Consider the following 23,328-nt stretch of genomic DNA (forward strand, 5'->3'; position numbering starts at 1 on the left):
CAAGACAGGCGATAAAATGATCGCCGCTTTAGCGGCAGAAAACTGCCGCTAAAACGGCGATAATGGGCTTGATAATATGCGCTATGGAATTCCATTTGAAGCCCATGTTAGACGTCCTTCACATCTAACATGGGCATCAATTGGAATTCCATCGAGCATATTATCAAGCCCATTATCGCCGTTTTAGCGGCAGTTTTCTGCCGCTAAAGTGGCGATTATTTTATCGCCTGTCTTGATAATATTCCCCCAAGTGCTTACAGGTGAATGGGTGTGGAGGTGGTGAAAGAGGTGCAATGAAAGTATGTGCAGAGGGAGAGAGTGAATAGAGGGTGCTCAAGACGAAATGAGGTGTGCAATATGCAGATGAAGGATTTCTGAAAAAGATGCGGGGAGAAAAGGGGTGAAAGCGTCTAACAGATAGGCTGCAGAGTAAAGTGATGTGCAGCGGAGAACAGGAGTGACCGAGACACTCTGCAGACCGCAACTCTTCCACGGACCTCAGTAATGTTTAATTTGGAAGAAATTAGGTTTTCTGATACCTATGAACACTGACATAAGCCTGCTAAGAGATGAAAGCCCCGTGCGCAATAAACGGATGACGTAAGTGATGAGCTTTGAGGGATAGGTACCCAGAAAAGAGGTCCCGCAACTTACCTCAAAAAGAAACCAGTGAGTCGCAAAAGTTTTTCCAAATATGTCTGCTCTGCGCAGCCCATGCCTCGTTCCAATACAAGCAATTCCATCGTTCACAGGCTCCGAGCACTTCAACGACGAGCACGTGGCCGTCTAAAACAAGCTAACTGGCTGCTAAATGAGCGAGGCCTGCGGGCGGCTCGGCGGCGTGCCGGCTCCGCGGCCGGTGCACCGCGCGGGGTTAATTCTCACGCTGTCAGGGCGAATTGTCTAACTATCCTTTAAACGCCGCGGTGTGAAGTGCGCCGCGCCTGAATGATGGGTTTCTCTAACCCGCAGCACAACGTGTCTTCAATTTTCCCCGCTCCGAGGTCCCCACAGAATCCCATTTGGAGCCGCCGCCGGGGGTTCCCGCCAAGGCCTTGTCTGCTGCCAGACGATTACATGGAAACCTGGCTCTTGTCAAGCCCACTTTATCCTGTTATGCAGATGGCGCGCGGAGGGCCGCGGCCCGCTTGTCTCCGAGCAGCGGCGACACGCTCCTGGGGCCCCTCGCACGGGCCGGCCCCTCGACGGATGCCGGGCGGGGCGCGTGGAGCAGATGTGACAAGGCGACCAACAAGCCACCGTACCGGGACTGTCTGCGGAGTTCACGACAGTAGGAGGCGGCAAGCCGCAGCCAGAGGCCGTCCAGAGCGAGGCTCGAGGGAGGCGAGGGTCTGTCAACGCCAGTGCTCGTTTTGTGCAGTGTAGGATCGGGATTTTCATCATCAAACTTTGAGCAAGAGAAAGAAGGCTGAAAATGGAGAGTGGAGTAGGGTGACCAACTGGCATTGGTGCAAATTCAGGACGGTGAGTGTAAAAATTCAGGACAAAGGGTCAAAATTCAGGACACAAATTCAGGACAAAACTTCAGGACAATAGGTAAGTTTTACAGACACATCAGAGGAGGTCGCGCAATAGTATATAAGTAAGCCCAGCCATACAGTGCTTAATTTGTAAAATATGAAGTCCAGGTGCTCAAATGTTTGTAGGAGGCCACATCCACTTTCCCTGGCTCCACTCACTTCCTTCACTGACTCCACCCACTTACTCTAGGAGCATTATCAACTCTGCGGGGGTCCTCGCTGCTGGATGGCCACCTGCCAGCCGGGCAGTAAGTTAGCCACAGAAACCAACTGGCTCACCTCGCCGAGCTGTGATCCAATGACCTGGACGAGGGTGGCATGAAACCAGTACATGAAACCAATGGGCCACCAAGTGTTTACGTTTATGAAAGTGCCCTCAATTCAGCCCTCTAGTGCTGGTCACACACATAAGTCCCTAGCCCGAACCATCCACTGGTCAGGCACACAGTCCCTCGCCCGAACTGTCCACTGATGGTCATGCACATACAGTCCCTAGCCCAAACCATCCAGTGCTGGTCACGCACATACATTTCCTAGACCGAACCATCCACTGATGTTCACGCACATAGAGTCCCTCACCCGAACCATCCAGTGCTGGTCATGCACATACAGTCCCTCACCTATATATTCAGTGATGGTCATACATGGCAGTCCCTTGCCTAAGGCATCAAGAGATGGTCACTCATGGCAGTCCCTCATCCGAGCCTTCCAGTGTTGGTCACACGTGGCAGTCTCTCACCTGATCCATCAAGTGATGGTTACTCATGTGCTGGTCACTCATGGCAGTCTCTCCCCCGAGGCACCAAGTAATGGTCACCTATGGCATTCCCTGACACATCAAGTGATGGTCATTCATGGCGGTCCCTCACCTGAGACATCAAGTGATGGTCATTCATGGAAGTCCCTCGCCTGAGGCATCAAGTGATGGTCACTCATGGCAGTCCCTCACCTGAGACATCAAGTGATGGTCATTCATGGCAGTCCCTCGCCTGAGGCATCAAGTGATGGTCACTCATGGCAGCTCCTCACCTGAGACATCAAGTGATGGTCATTCATGGTAGTCCCTGAGGCATCAAGTGATGATCACTCATGGCAGTCCCTTCCCTGAGGCACTGAGTGACAGTCACATGCATGACAGTCTCTAGTCAGAACCTATATTAACAACGTGGCCAAACTGCAGCAGTATATATGTAGCATTGATGCAGATGCGCCGAGTGTATTATGCTATTTATTTCCACTGTGAAATGTGGAGAGGGGCCATCAATAAAGAAGGGCAAAGCCTCAAGTGACTCCTGATGTCCTTATCCACTCTCAGCAAAGATGCCACCAAGTACCTTTGGTAACTGGAATAATACTTGTTAGTTACAGCGCTTAGAAGCATGAGATGTTCTTTAAGGAGCAGATTTACTTCATATGATAAGAAGTTAGAGGGCACAGTACTCTTCGTGGGTCAACGCATATATTGCAAGTCATGCTGTTTTATTATTAATAAAGTTATGTTTACAGCTCCATACCACCCTTCTGCCCCTTTCTACGATCTGTACACAACAGCTGTTAATATTTACCAGGTCAAAGGGTCTCAATTACTCACCATGGAGGATGAAAGGCTGAGTGGCCCTGCCGGGATTCAAATTTGTGACTTAAACAAAAGCCCACAACCCCATTCCTCTTAACAGGAGGATGCCATACGAAAACACAATTTATACAAAAGACAAATAGACCAGTTCTACAACTCAAGAAAAAGAAAACACATTATGCAGCCAATTACCAAAATAGCCATTTCACAACACTAGAAGGAAAAACACCCGGTGAAACTAAATTCCCAGTTCGCTCACAGAAAACGGAAGCCCAAAAAAGCTGTGAAATACTATTTCCGATAAAGGAATTATTTTCCAGCTGTAGTATAGTCGGCCCACAGAACACCACTAAACTGTGTAATCACCCATGCCTCAAGGTGCAACACCGGCACCCTTCAAGAACACGCAACATCCACCCCCTTAGAACGTGCTAGCATAGTAAGGCGGCGTGCTATCAGGAGGCAACCGCAAGGCCTTGTTAAACTCCACATGATGTACCGTAAATAGGCATGACCCCATATCACATGTGAAGTGTACATAACACAGAGAGCATCTCATGGCTCCTTACTCAACCACACCCCCCCCTACAACATAACGCTATCAGGTACCACTGACCGGACGTCTCAACCGCCACAAGAGCACAGCAGAATCACATCCATCCTTACAAAAACCTCCACAAGAGCGCAGCAGGGTATCCCCTTTGTTCATGTTTTTTTTTTAAATTACATTCACCACTACTGCCTCCTGAAAATAATTTATAACCCCGGCCCTAAAAATGAAGTGCCGGTGCTGAGCACCGGAAAGCAGCGGCACAAATGAAGCACTGCAGCCATATCCAAACATATTCAACCATTTGCAAACCTATCCATCATGTATCCTTCCATCTATCATTTCACTCATCCATCCCTTCATCCATCCTTTCACTCATCCATCCATTATCCATCCATCCACCCTTCCACCCTATCCATCTGTACACTCATCCATCCACTCTTCCACCCATCCATCCATTCACTCATCCATCCAGCCATTTACCCTTTCCCCCATCCAGCCATCCTTTCACTTACTCATCCACCCACCCAGTCACTCCTCTTTCCACCCATCCACCCTTTCAGTCATCCATCCATCCTTCCTTTCTCTCTCCATCGACCCTTTCACTTAGCCATCCTTCCTTCCATCCACCCACCCATCCATCTACTCATCCACTCATGAATCCATCCATTGACCCTATCACTCATCCATCCTTTCTCTCATCCATCTATCCTTTCACTCCTTTACTCCTCTATATATCCTTTTGTCCATCTACCCCACCTTTCACTCACTCATCCATCCTTACATCCACCCTTTTACTCATCTGTCCATCCATTCACCCTTGCACTTATCAATTCATCAATCCATCCATCATTTCACTCATCCATCGATCCACCCACTCACTCACTCATCATCCACCTTTTCACACATCCATCCACCCTTTTACCCATCCAGCTACCTTTCCACCCATACATCCAGCTATTTACCTTTTCTCTCATCCATCCTTCCACTCACTCATCAATCCATCCATCCTCTCTCATTATCCATCTATTCAATCGTTCATTCATACATTCACCCTTTCACTAATTCATCCATTTATCCACCCATCCCTTCACTTACTCACTCACTCACCTTTTCATAATAATTTTGAGCGGAGCCTTTTTTGAGAAGAGGCCCATCAAGAACTTCACCCTCGCTGCAGGAACCATTCCAGGACTGGGACAGAAGCCACCCAGGGCGGAGACAGGATCCATCACGGGGAGGGCGGGGGGGAGGGGGCAGGAGCCATCACAGGCAGGGGAGGGGGACAGGAGCCACCACATGGGGGGACAGGAGCCATCACTGGGGGGGGGGGGGGGGACAGGAGCCATCACAGGAGGGGGAACAGGATCCACCAGGGTGGGCACAGGGGTGGGCATGCAGTATTCTAGTATCATCTTGGTCTCTTCCAGGGTGGGGTAGGGCTCCTCACCCCCTCCTGGACAAGACAAGGAGAAGACAGGCTCTCTTTCTAAAATGTTAGTTATACCATCCCCCACTGTGATGTACAGTACTTAAAGGAGATACTCCAATAGAACTGATTTAACTGATTGTCCGCCATACTTTGTTAATCAGAGTGGGTGCGATTGTGCCATTTCTTTATTTTATTACATTACATGCTGCATGTTTGAAGAACCGAGGTTTGCTTACAATTTAGTGACAGTAACTAAGCTCTGTGAAGAGAACCACGTGCTGCCTCGGTGTAATCAGGGCCGGTGTAATCAGGGCCGGTTCTATGATGTTTGGGGCTCTGGGCAGAAAGGGAATGTGTGCGGCCCCTCTAAATTGCAGAGACATGACGCATTCAGGGCTGTTTGCATTTGAATAGATGCGCCTGCTCCTGCAGCCCCACCCTCTCAGTCACCTTCAAGCACCTCTTAACACCTCATCAAGGGCGGAAGGTGTGAGGGTCGCCGTCCCGCTGTGCCTCTCCAATGCTGCTGGGCATCTGAGCTTTGGTACTGCATTGGAGTCAAGAAGGGAGGTGGGTGGGAGCTGTGCCGGCTTTAGGGTGCTGCGACCGGTGTCGGTTAAAATTACGGACAAATAGCGTCCGTTAAAGAATCCTTCACGGACAACGGACAGACGGCCGAAATTACGGACTGTCCGTGAAATTTACGGACGGTTGGTCACCCTAAGTGGAGTAAGACACCGATAGAAAAACAGAGGCAAAGGGATTGGCCAGTGGCAGGGAGGATGAAAAAGAACCTGCAATTGTGGAATAATAGTAGTGGAAGAAGAAGGCATTACGTGGACTCCAAAGTAGAAGGTATTCTATGAACCCCCTCCCCCCCCCCGACCCACCCCACCCCCACGTTACGGCTCCTGAGAAAACCTTTGAGGTGACTGCACATTTCCCCCCCAAAAAAATTCCACATACATGCCCTTCGAACACCTGTTAAAGTGAGAATTCCAACTTTGAGTAATGTACCTGTTACTTTATTTTGCCCTCCCCTAAAATATCTAGTTCAAGTCAGGAGGCAAAATGATATGTCCCTTTAATCTTTCAAATGGTCTCCCTCTTGAGTGCTCGTAATGTTGAGAATTCCATGTGGGTGGGCCTTCTATAAGTGCTAGCAATCTATTTTAGTGAAAACAATTGTATTGAAGAACATCCCTCATAATCATTCACTCTTCTTATTTCTACAAAGTCCAAGACCACTCTTGTAGTAACAGCTGCTGCACTTATGATAAATGCACTTAATTGCCACTTCTAACTGCTCAGTACACCCTTCTCTCTTATGACAGTGTGACCTGCTCCACGTCTGTCTACTGAGACAAGTGTCTACTCTCCGCGTCTCTTTTGATATTCGTAAATAATCCATGCCTACTTAATTTTGACATCAGTAGATACTAATGCTTTAATTTTTTGACAAGTGCCCTCTCCACACGTGTCTATTATAATAATACGATGCTCCTAGCTTGTCTCTTGTGAAATCAATAACCACTCACTGCTTGTCTTCTCTGACATCATTATCATACTCACAGATCTCTTTCCACTTACTTCTTCTGACGTCAATAAATACTCCCTGCTTTCTTCAATTGGATCTTTGTTTTGGTGTCTAATATAGCGCTAACAGGCTATCTCACCGCTGCTTTTAAGAGCTCTCACATACTACAGCCGTGAAGAAATGCAAACCACAAGCGATATTAAAAAAATACAGTCAGTTGGAGACAGAAAGTGAGTATCTTGCTTCCACACGCAGGTCAATGGACAAGACACTGCCACCAATCAGGAAGAGAGAGATATCGATTGTAATTGTAGTTATATAGAGCTTACTACCCCAGACATGGGCCCTAATTAGGATGTCAGTCGGAAAGGCTTTCCGACCAACATCCTTGGTTTGAATTTCGGACCGCCGTATTACGATTACGGTGGTTGGAATTCAAACCGGCCGGTCATTCTGGCTGGCTTCCAACCAGTCGGAACCGCCACCAAAATCTCATACAGGCGGCATTTCCGCCGTTGGGATTATGATGTCGGTTTCCGACAGGCTTTCTATGTCGGGCTTTCTAACATAGAAAGCATGCCAGAAAGCTACTTTGGGGGCCCTTAGCAGGGCCCCCCTTCTTCAACGGCCTCCTGTTGGGGGCCGAGGGGGCATCTATGGTGCCCCCCTGTAAATCCCTGCACCATGGGATACTGATACTGTGTTATATATGTATTAAACACAAACCCATAAGCACACAGTCCTCTACATATGTGCCCACACATCACTTTCACAATCTGAATTGAGACTCCTGTCTGCTATAAAGACGTGTGGAGATTTACACAGACTGATGAATGGGCTACAACACCTTGATAACTGCAGATTTTGCCGCTCATAAGTTCCTCATCAACTCTGCGGGGAGATACTAGGGCCGGAAATAACAAAACGCGCTGCATCTCCCCAGGAGATAACAGGAATTTTGAGTTAAACTCAGCAAAAATGGGAAATAACTTGTTAGACTAGGAATTAACTGGTCTTTTAATGGAGTTTTTCCATGATTCTGGGGAGTTTAATGCCGATATTTACCACCTGCGCTGTACAGGTGCTAAATGTCTGCGTAAGGGAGCAGAAAGGTGAAGTAGTGTTGGGCAGCGATTAGAGAGTGTGTATTGAGGGGGCACTGCCTGCTCTCCTTGTTGTGCTGGAGGGGTGGGCGGAGGTTAGGGTGTGCCTCCGCCCACATGCCCTGCTTGCCTCCAAACCACAGTTTTCATGGATGCAGATCTACACCGGGGAAAACCAGGTATTGTGTTCTCAGATCTAGAATTTCAGGTCCCGAAGCAGTGGACAACTCACAGCTGCACAGAGTGGGTCCTCCTGGGACTACCACTTCAGACAACTCGAAATGAGGGCAATGTATCATATAAATGGCAGTAACATAGCATAGGTTTGTGGTAATTTGTTAGTGTGGGATCTGATTTCTTTTGAAGCAATTCCTGATTTACCAAGATTCGAAGAAGTGAAAGCAAAGCCTAAAGAACGTTTGTGACTTGGCTCGTGGCCAGCCACAAGCTGTAGCAGTAACCTTTTGCAACTGGTCAACTGCAACCTGTACCAAAGAAGACTAGTTTGACAGTCTTGTGACTTCCGTTACCTCCGTTTCCAACCTTAATTGGTTAAGTTATAACTAAGAGATTTGGCCCAATGGGGTGACCCGGTTATATGCTTCACAAGCAATAGGGTTATTGAAGGAAAATTAGGTCAAATCAATACAGTCTAGAAGAAGCCCTGCTATGCGCAATGGCGTACGAAAGGTGAGGGGGGCCCCGTGCAAGGTACTTGGAGGGGCCCCCTCCGGATTTGATAAGGAGCTCTACAGCCATGAGGGGGCCCCACGCATAGCGGGGGCCTGTGTTACACCACTGTTGCATTATCACAAGTCCTCACTGAGAATTCCTAAGGAACGCGATTAGCAACCACAGAAACAGACTATTCCTCATCCTGGTGCTGTATTAAACAAAATAAGAAGCACAAAGGACACCTAAACTAAGAATAACTTGATTTTTCTATAGCACTTCATTCATATTTCACTTACTCCATTTCTCAGGACAGTAAACGACAAGCTTTAACATTCAATTTACTATTGGCACTCAATTTATTAACCACAAATGGATTGATGACTCAATCTGTCTTGCCAGGTTCAAGACTTGTGATTCTCAGATCATTGCAGAGCTCAAAAGCGAGGTTAGGAACCAGAATATTACAGTCCTAATATCATCTGGCATAATTATCGTGTCCTAAATATCACACACCTAAAGTTACCAATGGAAAATATACAACCAAAGAGACAATATTTTTGTAAATGATGTTTAGGATGCAATGTTTAGGTCAGGCAATATTTCCGACAGAAATATTCAGACATATAAAATTCACCGAGCCATAGGGCCAGCAATTCATAAATATTGCTTTTAAGCAGCAGCTGCATTCTGACAATCTCCACATGCAGGCTGGATTTGAAAACAGTTCTTGGAAGTATTTTCTTTCATTAATTGCCAGCTTCTCTGCACAGGCTTTGAAAGAGGTTATTAAAGCGGTATCATTAATCCTGGCTTCCCAAATACCCCTTTACAAGGGGTACTCCCAGAGATGGATCCCATGCCAGAGATGCCTTTCAAAGGTGTATTTGGCCACACAGGTTCTATAATACAGATGTTTCCACCTTTCAGTCCAGCATTCAAGAGACACAAACAGGAGGAATTAGGAGGGGTGATTGATACTAAAGACCGAGATACAACACAGCCGAGCTTTTTATTTCCCTGCCCCTGAACCTATATGCCCTGCCAAAGGAAACTATTAGAATCTTAATTCAGTTAGTAGCTTCCTCCATTTGATCGATTTAACCACGTTTTAAATACTTTAAAGCCTGCTTCCACTCCTTATGGAGGGAAAACTTTCTATCATAGACTTTGCTGGCAGGGATTATCGACTAACAGCCAGGCAGGTATAGAATCTTTTTTTTATCACATGTTTGTAATATCCTTTAGTCAGGTGGAGACCAGACCGAAGAAAATACTTTTTTTTCCATAGTTTCTATTATGCATATTTCACAAAATGGGCGAGTGAGGATAGGTCGCCAACAATTTTTTAAAAAATACAAAATTTCCAGCGTGTTAAAAAAGGGGCCTGTGTTAATGCCTATATAAAATTTATTTCAGACAGTTTGATTTACACACATTGAGTACTATGCCACCACCTAGATTCTTTTCAGTAATGCAATTTTGATCAAGCCAATTTTCTGCATAAACACATTGTCCCACAACAGTAGAGGGTGCCAATAATTTGGAGGAAATACATTCTGTTTACAGAATGTGTGATTCCAGACATTGATTTCAACATGGACACCACAGATTATCAAAAGTGGTGGCATCCTCTGCTCTCTGCCCCATGAGACCATGACAGGTCAATGCGACTTAAAGGCATTAATCGCTGATATCTAATCTTGCTGAAACACTGAATCACCTGCAAACAGGAAAATGCCAACTATGATACCAATATATTTCAAGGTACAAAAACAAGTTTATTTAGACATTTGTCCATAAAACATTCTAAAAAAACACACATGACAATTAAAACATTTAAAAGGACCTGCAAACAGGAACATGCAAACTATGATACCAATATATTTCAGAACTTCTAGTTTTCTTTTTCATAGTCATTTCATGAATACAAGAATCAAATACTACAAGTACTAGGGTCGGTTCCTGACAATCTTGCTACTACTTTGGAAATGGGTCAATATATTTACTTCTTTTGGCAAATTTCAATGTAACATACTTCTCTAGGCAGAGCTAGCAACTCTTGTTGATCTACTTGAGTTCCACTCACTGTGTCAATGGGCTTTTTAAATATATTCTCCAAAATAATATAGTTATAGGCATGCATGTAACGTATGATACACAGGGAAAACTCTCCATCGCCTTTTGAAATACACCTGCATCTCAGCCAGAGATATTCCTCCTCGCTGCATCCAGGTTTAAGTTAGAAACAATTTTTACACAGGAATCAATTTGTAACAGTGGTTAGTAATAAACCAGTCCTTGTGTATTCCTGCCCGTGCCAGAGGTCACGATTATTGCAGATTTCGAACAAGACATTGAAACTAGCTCATGCAGCTTATCAAAAATCTAACATTTAAAAGTTAAAAAGCCATGGCTCTAGATACACCTTACCTAAACATAAAGTGAATCGTTCGGATCCAGTGTCTTTAGATTTAAGAGCATCACCTTATTTACAGTCCGAATAAAAAGTATACATTGAGGGAGTGCAACTATACCAAATAAGGTTCACGTCCCTCCTTAAATTGTCGTCTACGGGGTTCTGTATGCTCTGTCTCGGAAACTATTGTCTCTCGCTAGCAGTTTTATAGAATTTTCTGTCCTGCTGAAGTTGAATCTTGAAAGAATGGCATAAATATTTAGTAACATTCCGGAGTTCAACTTTAAAAAAATAAAAATCCGACCATCCTGAAACTTTCCTAACAGCTGCTCGCCATGAAGGTCTTTGCAAAGAAAGAGTTTGATACTCTTTACAAAATATGCACAACAAATGTGTATAATACTGTCTCCTCCACATGAAGTAAGAATTACCATGATCAGTATCCTCACTTTTGAGATTACACATAAAGTGTGAATTTAGCAGGATTACAAAGCAATGGTCTTACACACAGCAAATAACTATTTACTTTATACCAGGAAACAGTCATAATGATCTTCAGAATGAAAGACTTAATAGCTGAACAGGCATGGCCTGAGGGTTGTGGCCACGGCCTATCCTCTTTTTTCGATCATACAAATATGTTTTAGGTATCTGCAATTCTCCAGTTTGGATAGGGGTACATTCCAACTTTTTTTTCCTTCTGAGTTTTATATAGCGCAAACTTGACCCGAAGGTATTTGGTATCAGTGCGGTTTACATGAGCACCTGTTGCGTTACATAAGGACACATTAATTTTTGGGAGATTAAGTGATTTGCCCAGAATCACAGGATGTTGAGTGTCGTTGCCGAGACTCTAACCCGGTTCCCCAGATTTAATGTCGACTGCCCTAGCCATTAGGCCACATCCTCTCCCCAACTTTAAAGAACCTGACTAGTCAGTATAAGTACATGTCGCCACTTAAGACCAAATAGCCACAAATCATATTTCCCATGAGATCCCGAAAGTTTGCCTAGTACCTAGCTTCTAATAACACCTTATGCCCAACACCGTTGGATAGATGATAGATCAAACACCTCTCTTTGCCTTAGAGCAAAAAAAAATCTGCGCTGCCATAACAAGCAATTACCTCACTCTTTATTCCTTAAAATATTTGATATGGTTCTACATTAAAGTATTGTTTGGAACTGTTGCTGCAAACTTGTATGAGCATTCATGCGTCATTATTTCATCCCAGGTGTCGTTTTTTAAGATGAAGTAAAGGTTAAACACTAACGTTTTCTATTAAGATTGCGAAAGACCACTTCAACCAAAGCTAAAATCACAGCTGTCATATGACATACCAACTGCAAGAAAGCACTGAATGTGTCTGGCGTTTTACAGTAATACGTAGAGCGGTGCCTTTTCCACATGTGTTGCCGCTGGTCCCAGAGTATTTGCAAAACAGTCTAAGAAGACATTTTGTAATAACTTTGCTGTAATATGTCAATATTTACATTGATTCCAAATAATGCAATCTATTTCCAGCTTAGTAGAGGTGTGAACCAATACTCCACAGAAAAAGCCTTCTCTGCTTGCAGTCAGTGATCCAACAGTGGACCAGCTGATATAGCAGGTTAGCTGGAATGGCCACATCGTTTGAACTTCCCAATCTCAATAGTGAATATTGTGATTTGTGCAAATAATCATCATACGTGTCCAGCACACGGATTTAAACTTTGAGTGTTGCCATGTAGTATTCTAATTTTTATTTAAACCCTGTTCCCTTTTCACTGCAAGCGGATGGGCACTATAGCCCTCATTTTCAATCTCAATGTTTTAACTAAGTTCTGGAAAGCCACCACACTTTAGCCGTTGGGTTCAAATTCTGGCATCTCCCATACTGGCACTGCCACAATCTAATATAGTAAATTGAGTCGTTCTGTGACCATACTAAGGACTGTTATGATTCCTGCAAGTAGCTTTCTACAACAGAGGTACAATGAACTGGTCTGTTTGATTATCTTTAACGTTTATTTTATTTATTATTTTGGGTGGATCCCTTTGGTACCATTTTAAGTACTGTAGGGTCACAACCTAATGCAATGAGTTTGTCAGTGTGAACAAGGCATGAAAACGGAGATAATCTATAGGTTTGTAAACTCGCACCACAGGTTTCGGCTTAACAGTCAGTGAGCCCCGGGAACATAGCCTGTGATGATCTGCGTCTTAAAATATTTATCTCACCTCTGGATCATATCAAGAGGATACTGTCTCTACCTCTAAAAGGCGGGTGTCTTAAAGAATTGATGGGAAAACAATTCAAAAGACTTGAGTTTTCAGTTGTAAATAGGAAAACAAATCTAAGTGAAATTATACCACTTCCCTACCAAGACAAAAACGCTTAAGGAAATTATGATGGCATCTCCTTATGCCTGTTATGAGTGCTGCCCACCCAGCTCTAGATTACTGAACGCTGCACTCCTCGCTTCCTTTATTCAGAATATAACACAGCCATTAAGGGGTTCTCAAACTTCTGAAACCAACTCTTGGATCTGGGGAACACTTACAAGGACTCTATTGTTGGGTTTTTGCTCGTTTTATCCTGCCGCCACTTGCTGCCAATACACTACTTTGCCCAATGTCATCCTGATTGGAAAACGCTTGTCTTGTCTGCTTTTGCATCTCGATTAAAGTAGAATGCCACTGGACACAAAGTACTCCCAGCCATTGTACAGTTAATAAATGCCTTTGGCCACTCTCTCACTTTGGCGCTAGGAGTGTACGTTTAAATACACACGATGATTTAAGGACTGATGCAGCATGAGAAAAGGGTTGAATAAGCGGCCGATGCAAAAAATGCCCATGGCTTAACTTCCGCCCGAGCGGGTACCTAACCTTAACTGATGAAGCTAACACTTAAAGATCTTCCACAGGACTGTAAACTGCTAGCTGGCATCAATTGGTTGTCTCAAGTGGGGCCCTTATGTCTCCTTGTCCTAATATACCCTAAATAATCCCCAAATTTGGTCTGCATTTTCAAAGATCTTAGGAAGCCTTTCAATACACAGTATTGGCACTCTGGTGTCACTACAGCGGCATTCAACACCGTCAACCACGCAATATTGCTAAATAGTTTCTGCTTCACTTTCCACTGTCCGCATCCCTTCAAATGACTGATAAGAGCTGACCTGGGCTTTCTTACTCTTGAAGTATATTATAAAATGTGCGAGTATCTTGAAAACGCCCAACAAGTTAAAGCTGTCATTCCTCAGATTCTTTCTAAATTGGTCTGCACTAACCTAATTTACTTTCGTACTTGCTAGTGAGCTGACAGCTAATCTTAGCTCCTTTTAAAAGGAGGCTGCTCACAAACTGGCTAAGAGGCCTTGAATAGATCCCTGTCACCAAGGCGGTTACACTGGCTGCCCTTGCAGAATGGACCACAGGTCGAGGCAACGCGCATTGTTCAGAGAGCCTTCCTTCGCGAGTCTGCATGGTATCAGCCATCTTGTATGCTTGAATCTGCCTCTTGTAGTCTAGCGGGTGCTACATCTCTTCACCATTTTATAACGGGTGGCTGTTGTTTTTCTTATCTGGCAGCCCAGAGTACATTACTACCTTCTTTACGCTTTATCTCTGATCATTTCCTTTTTCGAAAAAACACCTAAAATGTGACTTAGATATTGGTAAGTAGAACAGCTTGGTTCCTTATTGGTTAGGTAGGTAGCACTGTATTAACATATTAGTAATAGTCAGTAAGCCGGAGGATCAAATCTGTGCAGAACAACAGGCACTAAGAGCGTTATATTCCAAAACGTGGTCCATTTACATGTGCGCTGATCAGTAAGAGATCAACGGTGCTGTGTGGTGGGATAATACTATTCACAATAGGACACTAGCAACATCCCCCATCTCCTATGTGCTCATTAAATAAATCCATCAAATTGTAAATCACTTTTTCCATTCATAATATTTGCAGTATCAGGCAAAGGATTATGGGAAAATTTGCCTGATAAAGTTAAAGGAATACGCTGACAGAAGTTAGGGTGAAATAACCATTAGACCAGGAATATCCAGCACCTGAAAAGATTTACACCCCATCACTAAGTATATCATGGAATTTAGTGTCAGGTGGAGATTAGTAAATTAGTATCTTTAATCAGAGGTGGGTAAAGGACTTTTATTTACACCGAGGCAAGCTGACTGCTCAAGCACAATCGCATCTCCTGTCGTGGCACCCCGTTTTATATTAATATCCTAAAATGCAGCAGCGCAAAGTCTACACATAGTGTGAACATTGTACATCTACCTAACTTTATCCTTCTTTATCCGGTCTGTACCTTTCAAAATTATTTAGAGTGTGGATGTGATCACCGGGGTTTTCAGTATGTTCTTCCTCTTACAGTCTATATGAAAATACATGCAGATGTTTTGTACATCAAAGAAAAGTTAAGGATGATAAATAACTGAGTGACCAGGAGCTCCTTTTCTTTCAACCGCGTAACAGCTCTCACAATCAGATCACAAGGGCACCAGATTTTCAGGGGATAATTCTCTCATCTGGACATCCCAGTACCTCTGTGGCAGTGGAGCTACTGGCGGTCACAAGTGAAACCCTGGGGTTCCTCAAAAAATGAAAAACTAAAGGGAGAATCTGTAACTGCGAAAACAAATCCCCCAGCAATGCCTATTTTCACCCGATTTTTCACCTGGAGATTTTGGAATACTTTCTGCAGCCGATATCTCCAGGTGAAACTCCACCCATGTGCAGTGATCTCATTTGGGGGGGAATGTGGGGGTAAACGGTTGCAACTGTCCGCATCCCAATTAAATGATCCTTGTGATAAAGGCCTTAGTCTTTGTTCTTGTAGTTTTTAAAGATTACATGTAAGGTCTTGGGGAAACCAAGGTTAAATCTGAGGATCAAATCTTTTCAACCTTTAGCTGTACGTTTTGCCTGGCCAAAGATTCATTGGCACAATCGTCAGTACTCTCTTGGGTAAAAAAAATGCAGATTTTTCCCTCTTAAATCTTCAAATTAGGTCTGATATGTTTTTACTCCTAAAATATTTTGTTAACTGAAATACTCGCATCTTGAATAGCAACTATTGAAAGCGCGGACTTTGGAAAAGCCCGCCATTCGGGCCCGGCACCCTGGGATCCCTGCCACGCCCATCCTGATGCCGGGGTAGCCCGATTGGCGACCGTGCGTCGCGAATCGCTTCCGGAGAAGCTTGTGACGTACTTCAGGCTGGGACCGGCGATGTGGGAGGGGGATTTGGGGGGGGGGCTATTTAGGGCATCGTGCCCGGGCCCTCATCCTCTCTTTTTCCAGCGCCAGCCCCAGTTGCAGTGGACTCCGTAGGAATCTCTCACCAACCCGTCCCTTAGATTTAGGGTTTGGGAAGGTGTAGGAAGGCGAATGATGAGTGGTGGTAAGGAGGCCACAGAAGATTAACTTACATTGTTAACTGGAGTCCTCCTGCATACTCTATAGGCCAGCACTGAGGGGGAGAGACGGTAAGCTCACCGCAGAGAGAATGGGGACACCGGCTGTTGGACCCGGCCTCGTAGAATGGCCCTCCGTGCCCCCGCACCACCGAAACCTGGTACCTGCAGCCCAAGCACACGGCCCAGCCGACCCTCCCCACCAGGACACACGCACCGACCCGGACATCCCCGTCCATGGCCACTCTCCTTTCGGCCACCCCGGGCCCGCGTGCCCACTTCATGCACCAAGATGGCCGCCCGGCCCCAGCGCGACCCGGGCCTAGAGGCGCCACTCCGGCTGGAGGACATCACGCTTCCAGGGGATGAGAGAGGGAGGAGCAGTTTCTATCGCACCTCTGAACTCCGCCGGGACGATGGGTTTCGATCGGCCCTCCGGCCTCCCTGAGGGCTGGCTCCGTGCCTGCTGGGTGTCTGGGACTCCTCCCGACCCGGCCCTGAAAGGATCAAAAGACAATAGCAGGAAATCCGACAAGCGACCCCCAGGTGACAAGACCCCTGCCTGCACAGACTCCGGACATCAAAGAGGGGTCGACCTATAACAAGGGGTGCTCTGGGTCTGGCCGGCAGATTTGACGCTGGAACAACGAGAGCCTGCCGACGTGGTCGCGGCTCCTGGAACTTGGACCCTCCTGAGCCCTGCTGAGTGACTTGCGGCTCCCTGAAGATCGTAAGACCTCCGAACTTATACCTGAGCCTGCTGAGTGACTCGCGGCTCCCTGAAGATCGTAAGACCTCCGAACTTGTACCTGAGCCTGCTGAGTGACTCGCGGCTCCCTGAAGATCGTAAGACCTCCGAACTTGCACCTGAGCCTGCTGAGTGACTCGCAGCTCCCTGAAGATCGTAAGACCTCCGAACCTGTACCTGAGCCCGCTGAGTGACTCGCGGCTCCAACAGACTCTCACGGTCCCGCCGGACCCCGACTACAACATCGTATCCCCCAGCTCGAGGATTGTGAGCTGTGCGCCGGATACGTCCCTGCTTTGAACCTTTACCAGAGACTGTCCCGCTACCCCCTACCCCTTCCGAGACTCTTTTTTTTTTTTTTTTTTTGAAACCGTTTATTGCAATCTCAAATATATACAGGTATGGGCCTACAACCTTCCGGCCGGCCGCTAAAGTGACAGAAGCAAATGACATACATACAATGAGGCACTAGGCTTTGCAGAGACGATAAAGCAGGAGGTATCAACAACGTGGGCCACATGGCTCTGAGCCCACAATACGGTTTCGTTTTATACAACACAACAACATAAAACCACACCCGCAAGGCAACCCGCGATCGAGAATGACGACACGTGCTCCTCAAGTGGGGGACCCCAACCATCCAAAGAAATCCAGAGAGGGGAAGGGAAACAGATCCGGGACTGGGAGAACAATGTGCCCGGGGCTGAGGGAGGGGGTCAACTAGGGGGATGGAGCTGGTGAAGCGGGAGGCAACAACGGCGGCTCGCAAATACCCCCGCGGTAGGCGTTCCAGGGGCCCCATATCTTCACCCATGCCCCAGGCTTACCCCGCGCCACATACACCACCTTTTCTCGAAACATGCACCAATCCATGTGTTCTTTCCAGGCCGACACCGCCGGGGGCCTCTGGGATCCCCACAGTTGAGCAATGTCACGTTTAGCTATCATATATCCCAGAGTCACCCATCGCGTCTGCGGAACCGAGTAATCGGTCGGTTCCCACACATTCAGCAAGCATCTCCTCGCTTCAGGCAACAGCGCGACATGCGTAACCGCTCGCAGGACCTCATGCACACCACGCCAGAATCGCTCCACCCTCGGACATTCCCACAGAATGTGCAAAAAAGTCGCCAAAGCACCACACCCACGCTTACACAATCCATCCTCGGCATAGCCCATACGCAGAAGCCTTGGCCCCGTCATATACACCCGGTGGAGTATCTTAAGCTGGACGAAGCGAAGGCGAGCCGGGATGGCCACCTCCTTCGGAGAGGCCACCGCGGAAATCCAGTCCTCGTCTTCCAACTCCAGCCCATCGGCAACCCAAGCCTCGCGGAGGCCAGTCAGTAGGCCCGAGCGGTCATTTATCAATTTCTTGTAAATGAGGGAGATCGTGCTGTCCGGAACGTGGCCATCTAGCACTCTGTCCTCCAGGGGGGAGGACTCCGGGATGGAGGCCACGTCTGGGAAGACGGAACCCAGTGCGTGACGGACCTGCAGGTAGCGAAAGTATTCACTGCCCTGCAGCTGAAACTCCGCCTGCAGCGTCTCGAATGTTTTGAATCCTCCCCTCGTCCAGAGATCTCCCACTGTACTGATGCCTATCATGTCCCACCTCTCGAAGCCCTTCGAGGTCCACAAAGAGCCCAGTCTCTCCGACGCATACAACGGTGACGCCCGGGTCAAACGGTCCTTCCATCCCATAGCTGCATTAGCCGCGTGCCATACTCGCACCATGACACGCGTGGGTCCCGTCAAGCGGGAATCGGGCACGCTAGTGTAGAGCGCTCGATTGTAGTCGCCACCGGGCAGGAGCATTTTGTCCATTTCGAATGCCGGGTTTAGGGCGGGCCCATAGAAGCCGTGATTAATTGCAGCTAACTGGGAGGCCCAGTAATACCGCTTAATATCCGGGAGGGCAATCCCTCCGTCGTACCACGGGAGCGTCAATTTTGCCAGGGCTATACGCGGCCTCCCGTCCCAAAACAGACGGCGCTGTAAGCTTTCCACCTCACGGAAGTAGCGCGCCGGGACCAAGTCCATAGTGTTCTGGAGAGCGTACAGAAAGCGCGGCAATGACATCATCTTGAACAATGCCGCCCGGCCGAGCGGCGAAAGCGGCAAGCGCCGCCAGCGCACGACGTCCTCCTTCAAGCGCTGGAGGGGGGGAAGCAAATTTCGCTCGTAGCGGGCCACCGGGTCCAGCGTAATATAGACCCCCAGGTATCGAAATCCCTGCGAGGCAATCTGAATCGGACAGCCCCGAGGGAGGACAGGAGCCTCCCCGGAAAGCACGTAGACACAGGATTTAGCCCAGTTGATGACAAGGCCTGAATTACGGCCAAAGGAGCGCAGAACATCGACCAGGACAATCAGTGATTTGCGCGGGGAGGCTAAGTACAAGAGGATATCGTCAGCGTAGAGGGACACGCGGTCCTCATACTCGGGGGTCCAACGGAGACCACGGATAGAAGGGTGCCACCGCAGCCACTCCGCCAGGGGTTCCAAGGCCAGTGCAAAAAGGAGCGGCGACAGGGGACAACCCTGTCGCGTGCCCCGTCCCAGCACGAATGGGGCCGAGACTCGACCATTCACCACCACCTGTGCCAATGGGTCCGAGTACAACAATTTGACCCAACTGATGAATCCCGGGCCAAATCCAAATTTCGCCAGCATCGCCCAGATGTAGGGCCATTCGAGCGTGTCGAACGCCATGGTGGCGTCCAAGGACGCCAAGATGGCCGGCTCCCGCACGAACGGAACACGCGCGAGCACCCCGTGCAAGCGCCGCAGATTAAGGGCCGTATTGCGATGGGGAATAAAGCCGGACTGGTCCTGGTGGACCAAATCGCCCACCACGCCGATCAGCCGGTTGGCGAGCACCTTGGCGAGGATTTTAGGCTCCGCGTTCAAGAGCGAGATAGGCCGGTAGGATGTAACCCGGTCTCGCGGTCTCCCCTCCTTGTGGATAACCACGATGGTAGCCAGACGCTGGTCCGGCGGGAGGGAGCCCCGCGAGTGGGCCGCAAGGAACATTGCGCGAAGGTGGGGTGCCAGTACATCCGGTCGCAGTTTATACAACTCGATAGGAATGCCGTTCGGGCCCATGGCCTTGCCAGAAGCGACCGAGCGGATGGCAAGGGCAATTTCGTCCGAGGTGGGGGCGGCATCCATCAACTCCCTGTCCTCCATTGAGAGGGAGGGCAGCGCGATGTCACGCAGCAGGGCATGGGAATCCTCCTCCGGGCAGGGAGAAACCGGGGAATATACCTCGCGGAAATAATCCGCAAAGCAAGAGACAATGCCTTCCGGCTCAGTAACACGTACACCATCCATTCTCTCAATCAGCGGGACCACACGACTAGCTCTCTCCTTCTTATCCAACCACGCAATCAACTTGCCAGCCTTATCACCCACATCATACAATCGCCCCTGTTGCTCTCTGCTGAGGCCCCTGGCCGCCTCCGTGACGAGGGACCTATAGGCCGCCTGTTTAAGGTGTAGAACGTGCAGCGCAGCGTCAGTCACCCCACTCCCCAGATCACCCTCCAGTTCAGTAATTTCGGCCTCCACCCGGGTCACCTCCTCCTGTGCGCGCCTCCGGGCATGGGAAATAAAGGAGAGGGCCTCCCCTCTAATCACTGTCTTGAAAGCCTCCCACAGGGAGATGGCCGACGGGACAGACCCCACATTCTCCTCAAAATACCGTTGCAAGGATTTAATCAAGTCAGCACGAATAGTGGGGTCGCGGAGGTACCAGGCATTGATTGGAGCTACCCTGCCCTCCCCCTTGGGAAGACATCAAAGTGCAACAGGAGTGGGGAATGATCTGAAATACCCCGCGCCAGATGGCGCACCTCCCCCACTCTCCCGGCATAGGCCGCAGGGACAAGGACATGATCAAGCCGCGAAAAGCTACCATGGGCCCCCGAATGGAAGGTGTATTGCAGCTGAGTGGGATGCTTTAGACGCCAACAGTCCACCAATCCCAGTGTGTCCAAAAGGCCAGACAGCCACGCTTGTGCCCGGGGGAGGTCCCTAGGGGGATAGCGATCCATAGTCCCAGAGGCCACCGCATTGAAGTCCCCCCCAACCACCAGAAGCCCCCCCGGAAGGTCAAGCAGGAGGCGTCCCAGGTCCGCAAAGGTGGTGGACTGTAACCCCGGTGGGACGTACACTGAGACAAAGACGACTACTTTGCCCTCCATTCTCCCCACCAAGACAGTGTAGCGTCCCCTCTCATCATGGCGCACCTCGTCTATTTCTAGCGGGAGCGAGGTCTTGACCATAATGCCCACCCCTCGTGAGCCTGATGTGAAGCCCGAGTGGGCCACCAAACGATAGCCACGTCGATTCATGGCACAAAAGGAGTTACCAATGAGGTGTGTCTCCTGCAAAAAGACCACATCAGGCGAAATCCGTTTCAGATATTGCAGGACCACACCCCGCTTAATCCTATCACCCAGTCCGTTAACGTTCCAGGACAACAAAGTCAGGTCCCTACCCCCCATCACATACAGAAGCCATCATTTGTCCCCCCGAGAGCATCTCAAAAACACCAATACAATGAAGGGTTTGCCTTGCGGTAGAAACGAACCACACCCCACCCCAACCCACCCATCCCAACAGAACTCCCCCCACCCTGCACCCCTGCATGAGCCCAAACAGCCCCCCCAAAGTGCAGTGTGCCTGTCGCCCCATAGAAAGAAAACTAACTAGTCCCCCAGAGGAGGAGGGAGATCCTCCAAGAGACCCCACACGACCTCCACAGGAGGGGAACTTACCCTAACAGTCAATGGTGACAATAACACAGTCCCGAGCAAGGCCTACCATTAGCCCCTCAGTCCTGATCCGGCGGGCCCTCCCCACCAACCGCTCCCCCCCCACCGCCCCGGCCCCGATCTCCGGGCAAAGTGTCCAGCCAGTCCCCGGCCGCCTCGGGACGATCAAAAAAGTGCGTGCGGCCATCCACCTCCACCCTCAGCTTAGCCGGAAAAAGCATCGCATATTTGAAATTCAGGTCCCGTAGGCGACGTTTGACACCGAGAAAGCTCAGTCTCTGCTTTTGGACCGCCGGAGTAAAGTCAGGATAGAAATTTATATCCATATTGTCAAGTCTGACCGGCCCTTGTAGCCTGGAAGTCTGCAGGATAGCGTCCCTGTCCCGAAAATTGAAAATCCGGGCGATGAGAGGCCTCGGAGGGGCTCCGGCCTTAGGCCTACCCCCGGGGACCCTGTGGGCACGTTCCACTGCAAAGAATTTACTCAGCCCCCGAGGCTGGAGATGGGTGAGGACCAAGTCCTCCACAAACAGATCCGCTGCCTCTGCCTCGCGTCCCTCTGGCACCCCGATAATGCGGACGTTGTTTCTCCGGGCCCGACCCTCGGAATCCTCCAGTCGACGATGCATCAGGGCGCTCGCCTGGCCAAGCCTGCGCACCTCCTGTTGGAGGGCCGCCACGTCAGATGTGAGGCCCGAGGTAGAGTGGGCCAAAGAATCGACCCGGTCATTTGTTTTTGACAGATCGGCTCTCACGAGGCCCACGTCCACGAGGACCGAGTCGATCTTCTGCGCCAGAGTGTCAAAGCGCTGGTCCACCGAGGCCTTCATCTCGGCGATGGCGCCCATGACGTCTCGGAGGGTCAGGTCCGTGGGCAGAGCAGGAGCATCAGTCGGGCCAGTAGGGGACCTACGCAGCGCCTCTGGAGATCCCTTCTGGAGGGTGTAGCGGTCCATGTTGTTGGATTGATGGGCCGCGCCACGACGGGTCGACTTCACCTTAGCCCGGTCGCCATCTTGTTTTGTGGCCATGGTCGCGGTCCCCAAATCGAGCCAATCTCCTCAAAAAGGGGGTAGACAATCCCGTTCAAGGGATCTGGGGGGGGGCGACCACCGCTCCGCAGGACGGACCGCAGCCGGCGGGCCGGCAGGGCACCCCAACGAGGCCACACCACCGCACACCGCTTCGCGACCCTACCTCGCCTGGCAGCAAGGAGGGCGCAAAAGCGAAAGTGAAAGTGCGGGGTGCGCGAGTCGCCCAGCCTTGCCCGCCGCTGTTATTCACTTTGTCGCCGGATCGCCCCACAACTCCAGTACGGGGGGCCGGTGTGGAGAAGGCCGCAAACCTTAATCGGTGCTCCCGCCGGTGTCCGAAGTCCGAATTGAAAACGGAAAACGGGCGTCACCTCAGCTCGGGTTCACAAACACAGTCCCCTCATCTAGGACAGGATTCGGTCAGGATTTATGCAGGAGGTCGCGGAGGTCCTCGGGAGCCTCGCACCTACGCGGCCATCTTGGGTGCGCGCTAGGCTCCTCCTTCCT

At 49.0% G+C, this 23,328-nt stretch overlaps 1 protein-coding gene across 3 annotated transcripts in view; it reads right to left on the reverse strand.

Annotated features, from left to right (window-relative positions):
- Positions 1-23,328, reverse strand: part of DPF1 (double PHD fingers 1) — a 504,909-nt gene that overhangs the window by 359,217 nt on the left and 122,364 nt on the right. For 2 of the 3 annotated variants that reach the window (XM_085625764.1, XM_085625763.1), the window contains exon 1: positions 655-952. The exons of the other annotated variant lie outside the window; for it this stretch is intronic. In XM_085625764.1, coding sequence (XP_085481890.1) covers positions 655-743 — 89 coding nt within the window. In that variant the 5' untranslated portion in view covers positions 744-952. Of the gene's footprint in view, positions 1-654; positions 953-23,328 lie in introns of those variants that run through there. 3 annotated transcript variants of the gene reach the window in all.

This window comes from Triturus cristatus, chromosome 9 (assembly GCF_964204655.1).
Source record: "Triturus cristatus chromosome 9, aTriCri1.1, whole genome shotgun sequence".
Lineage (NCBI taxonomy): Eukaryota > Metazoa > Chordata > Amphibia > Caudata > Salamandridae > Triturus > Triturus cristatus.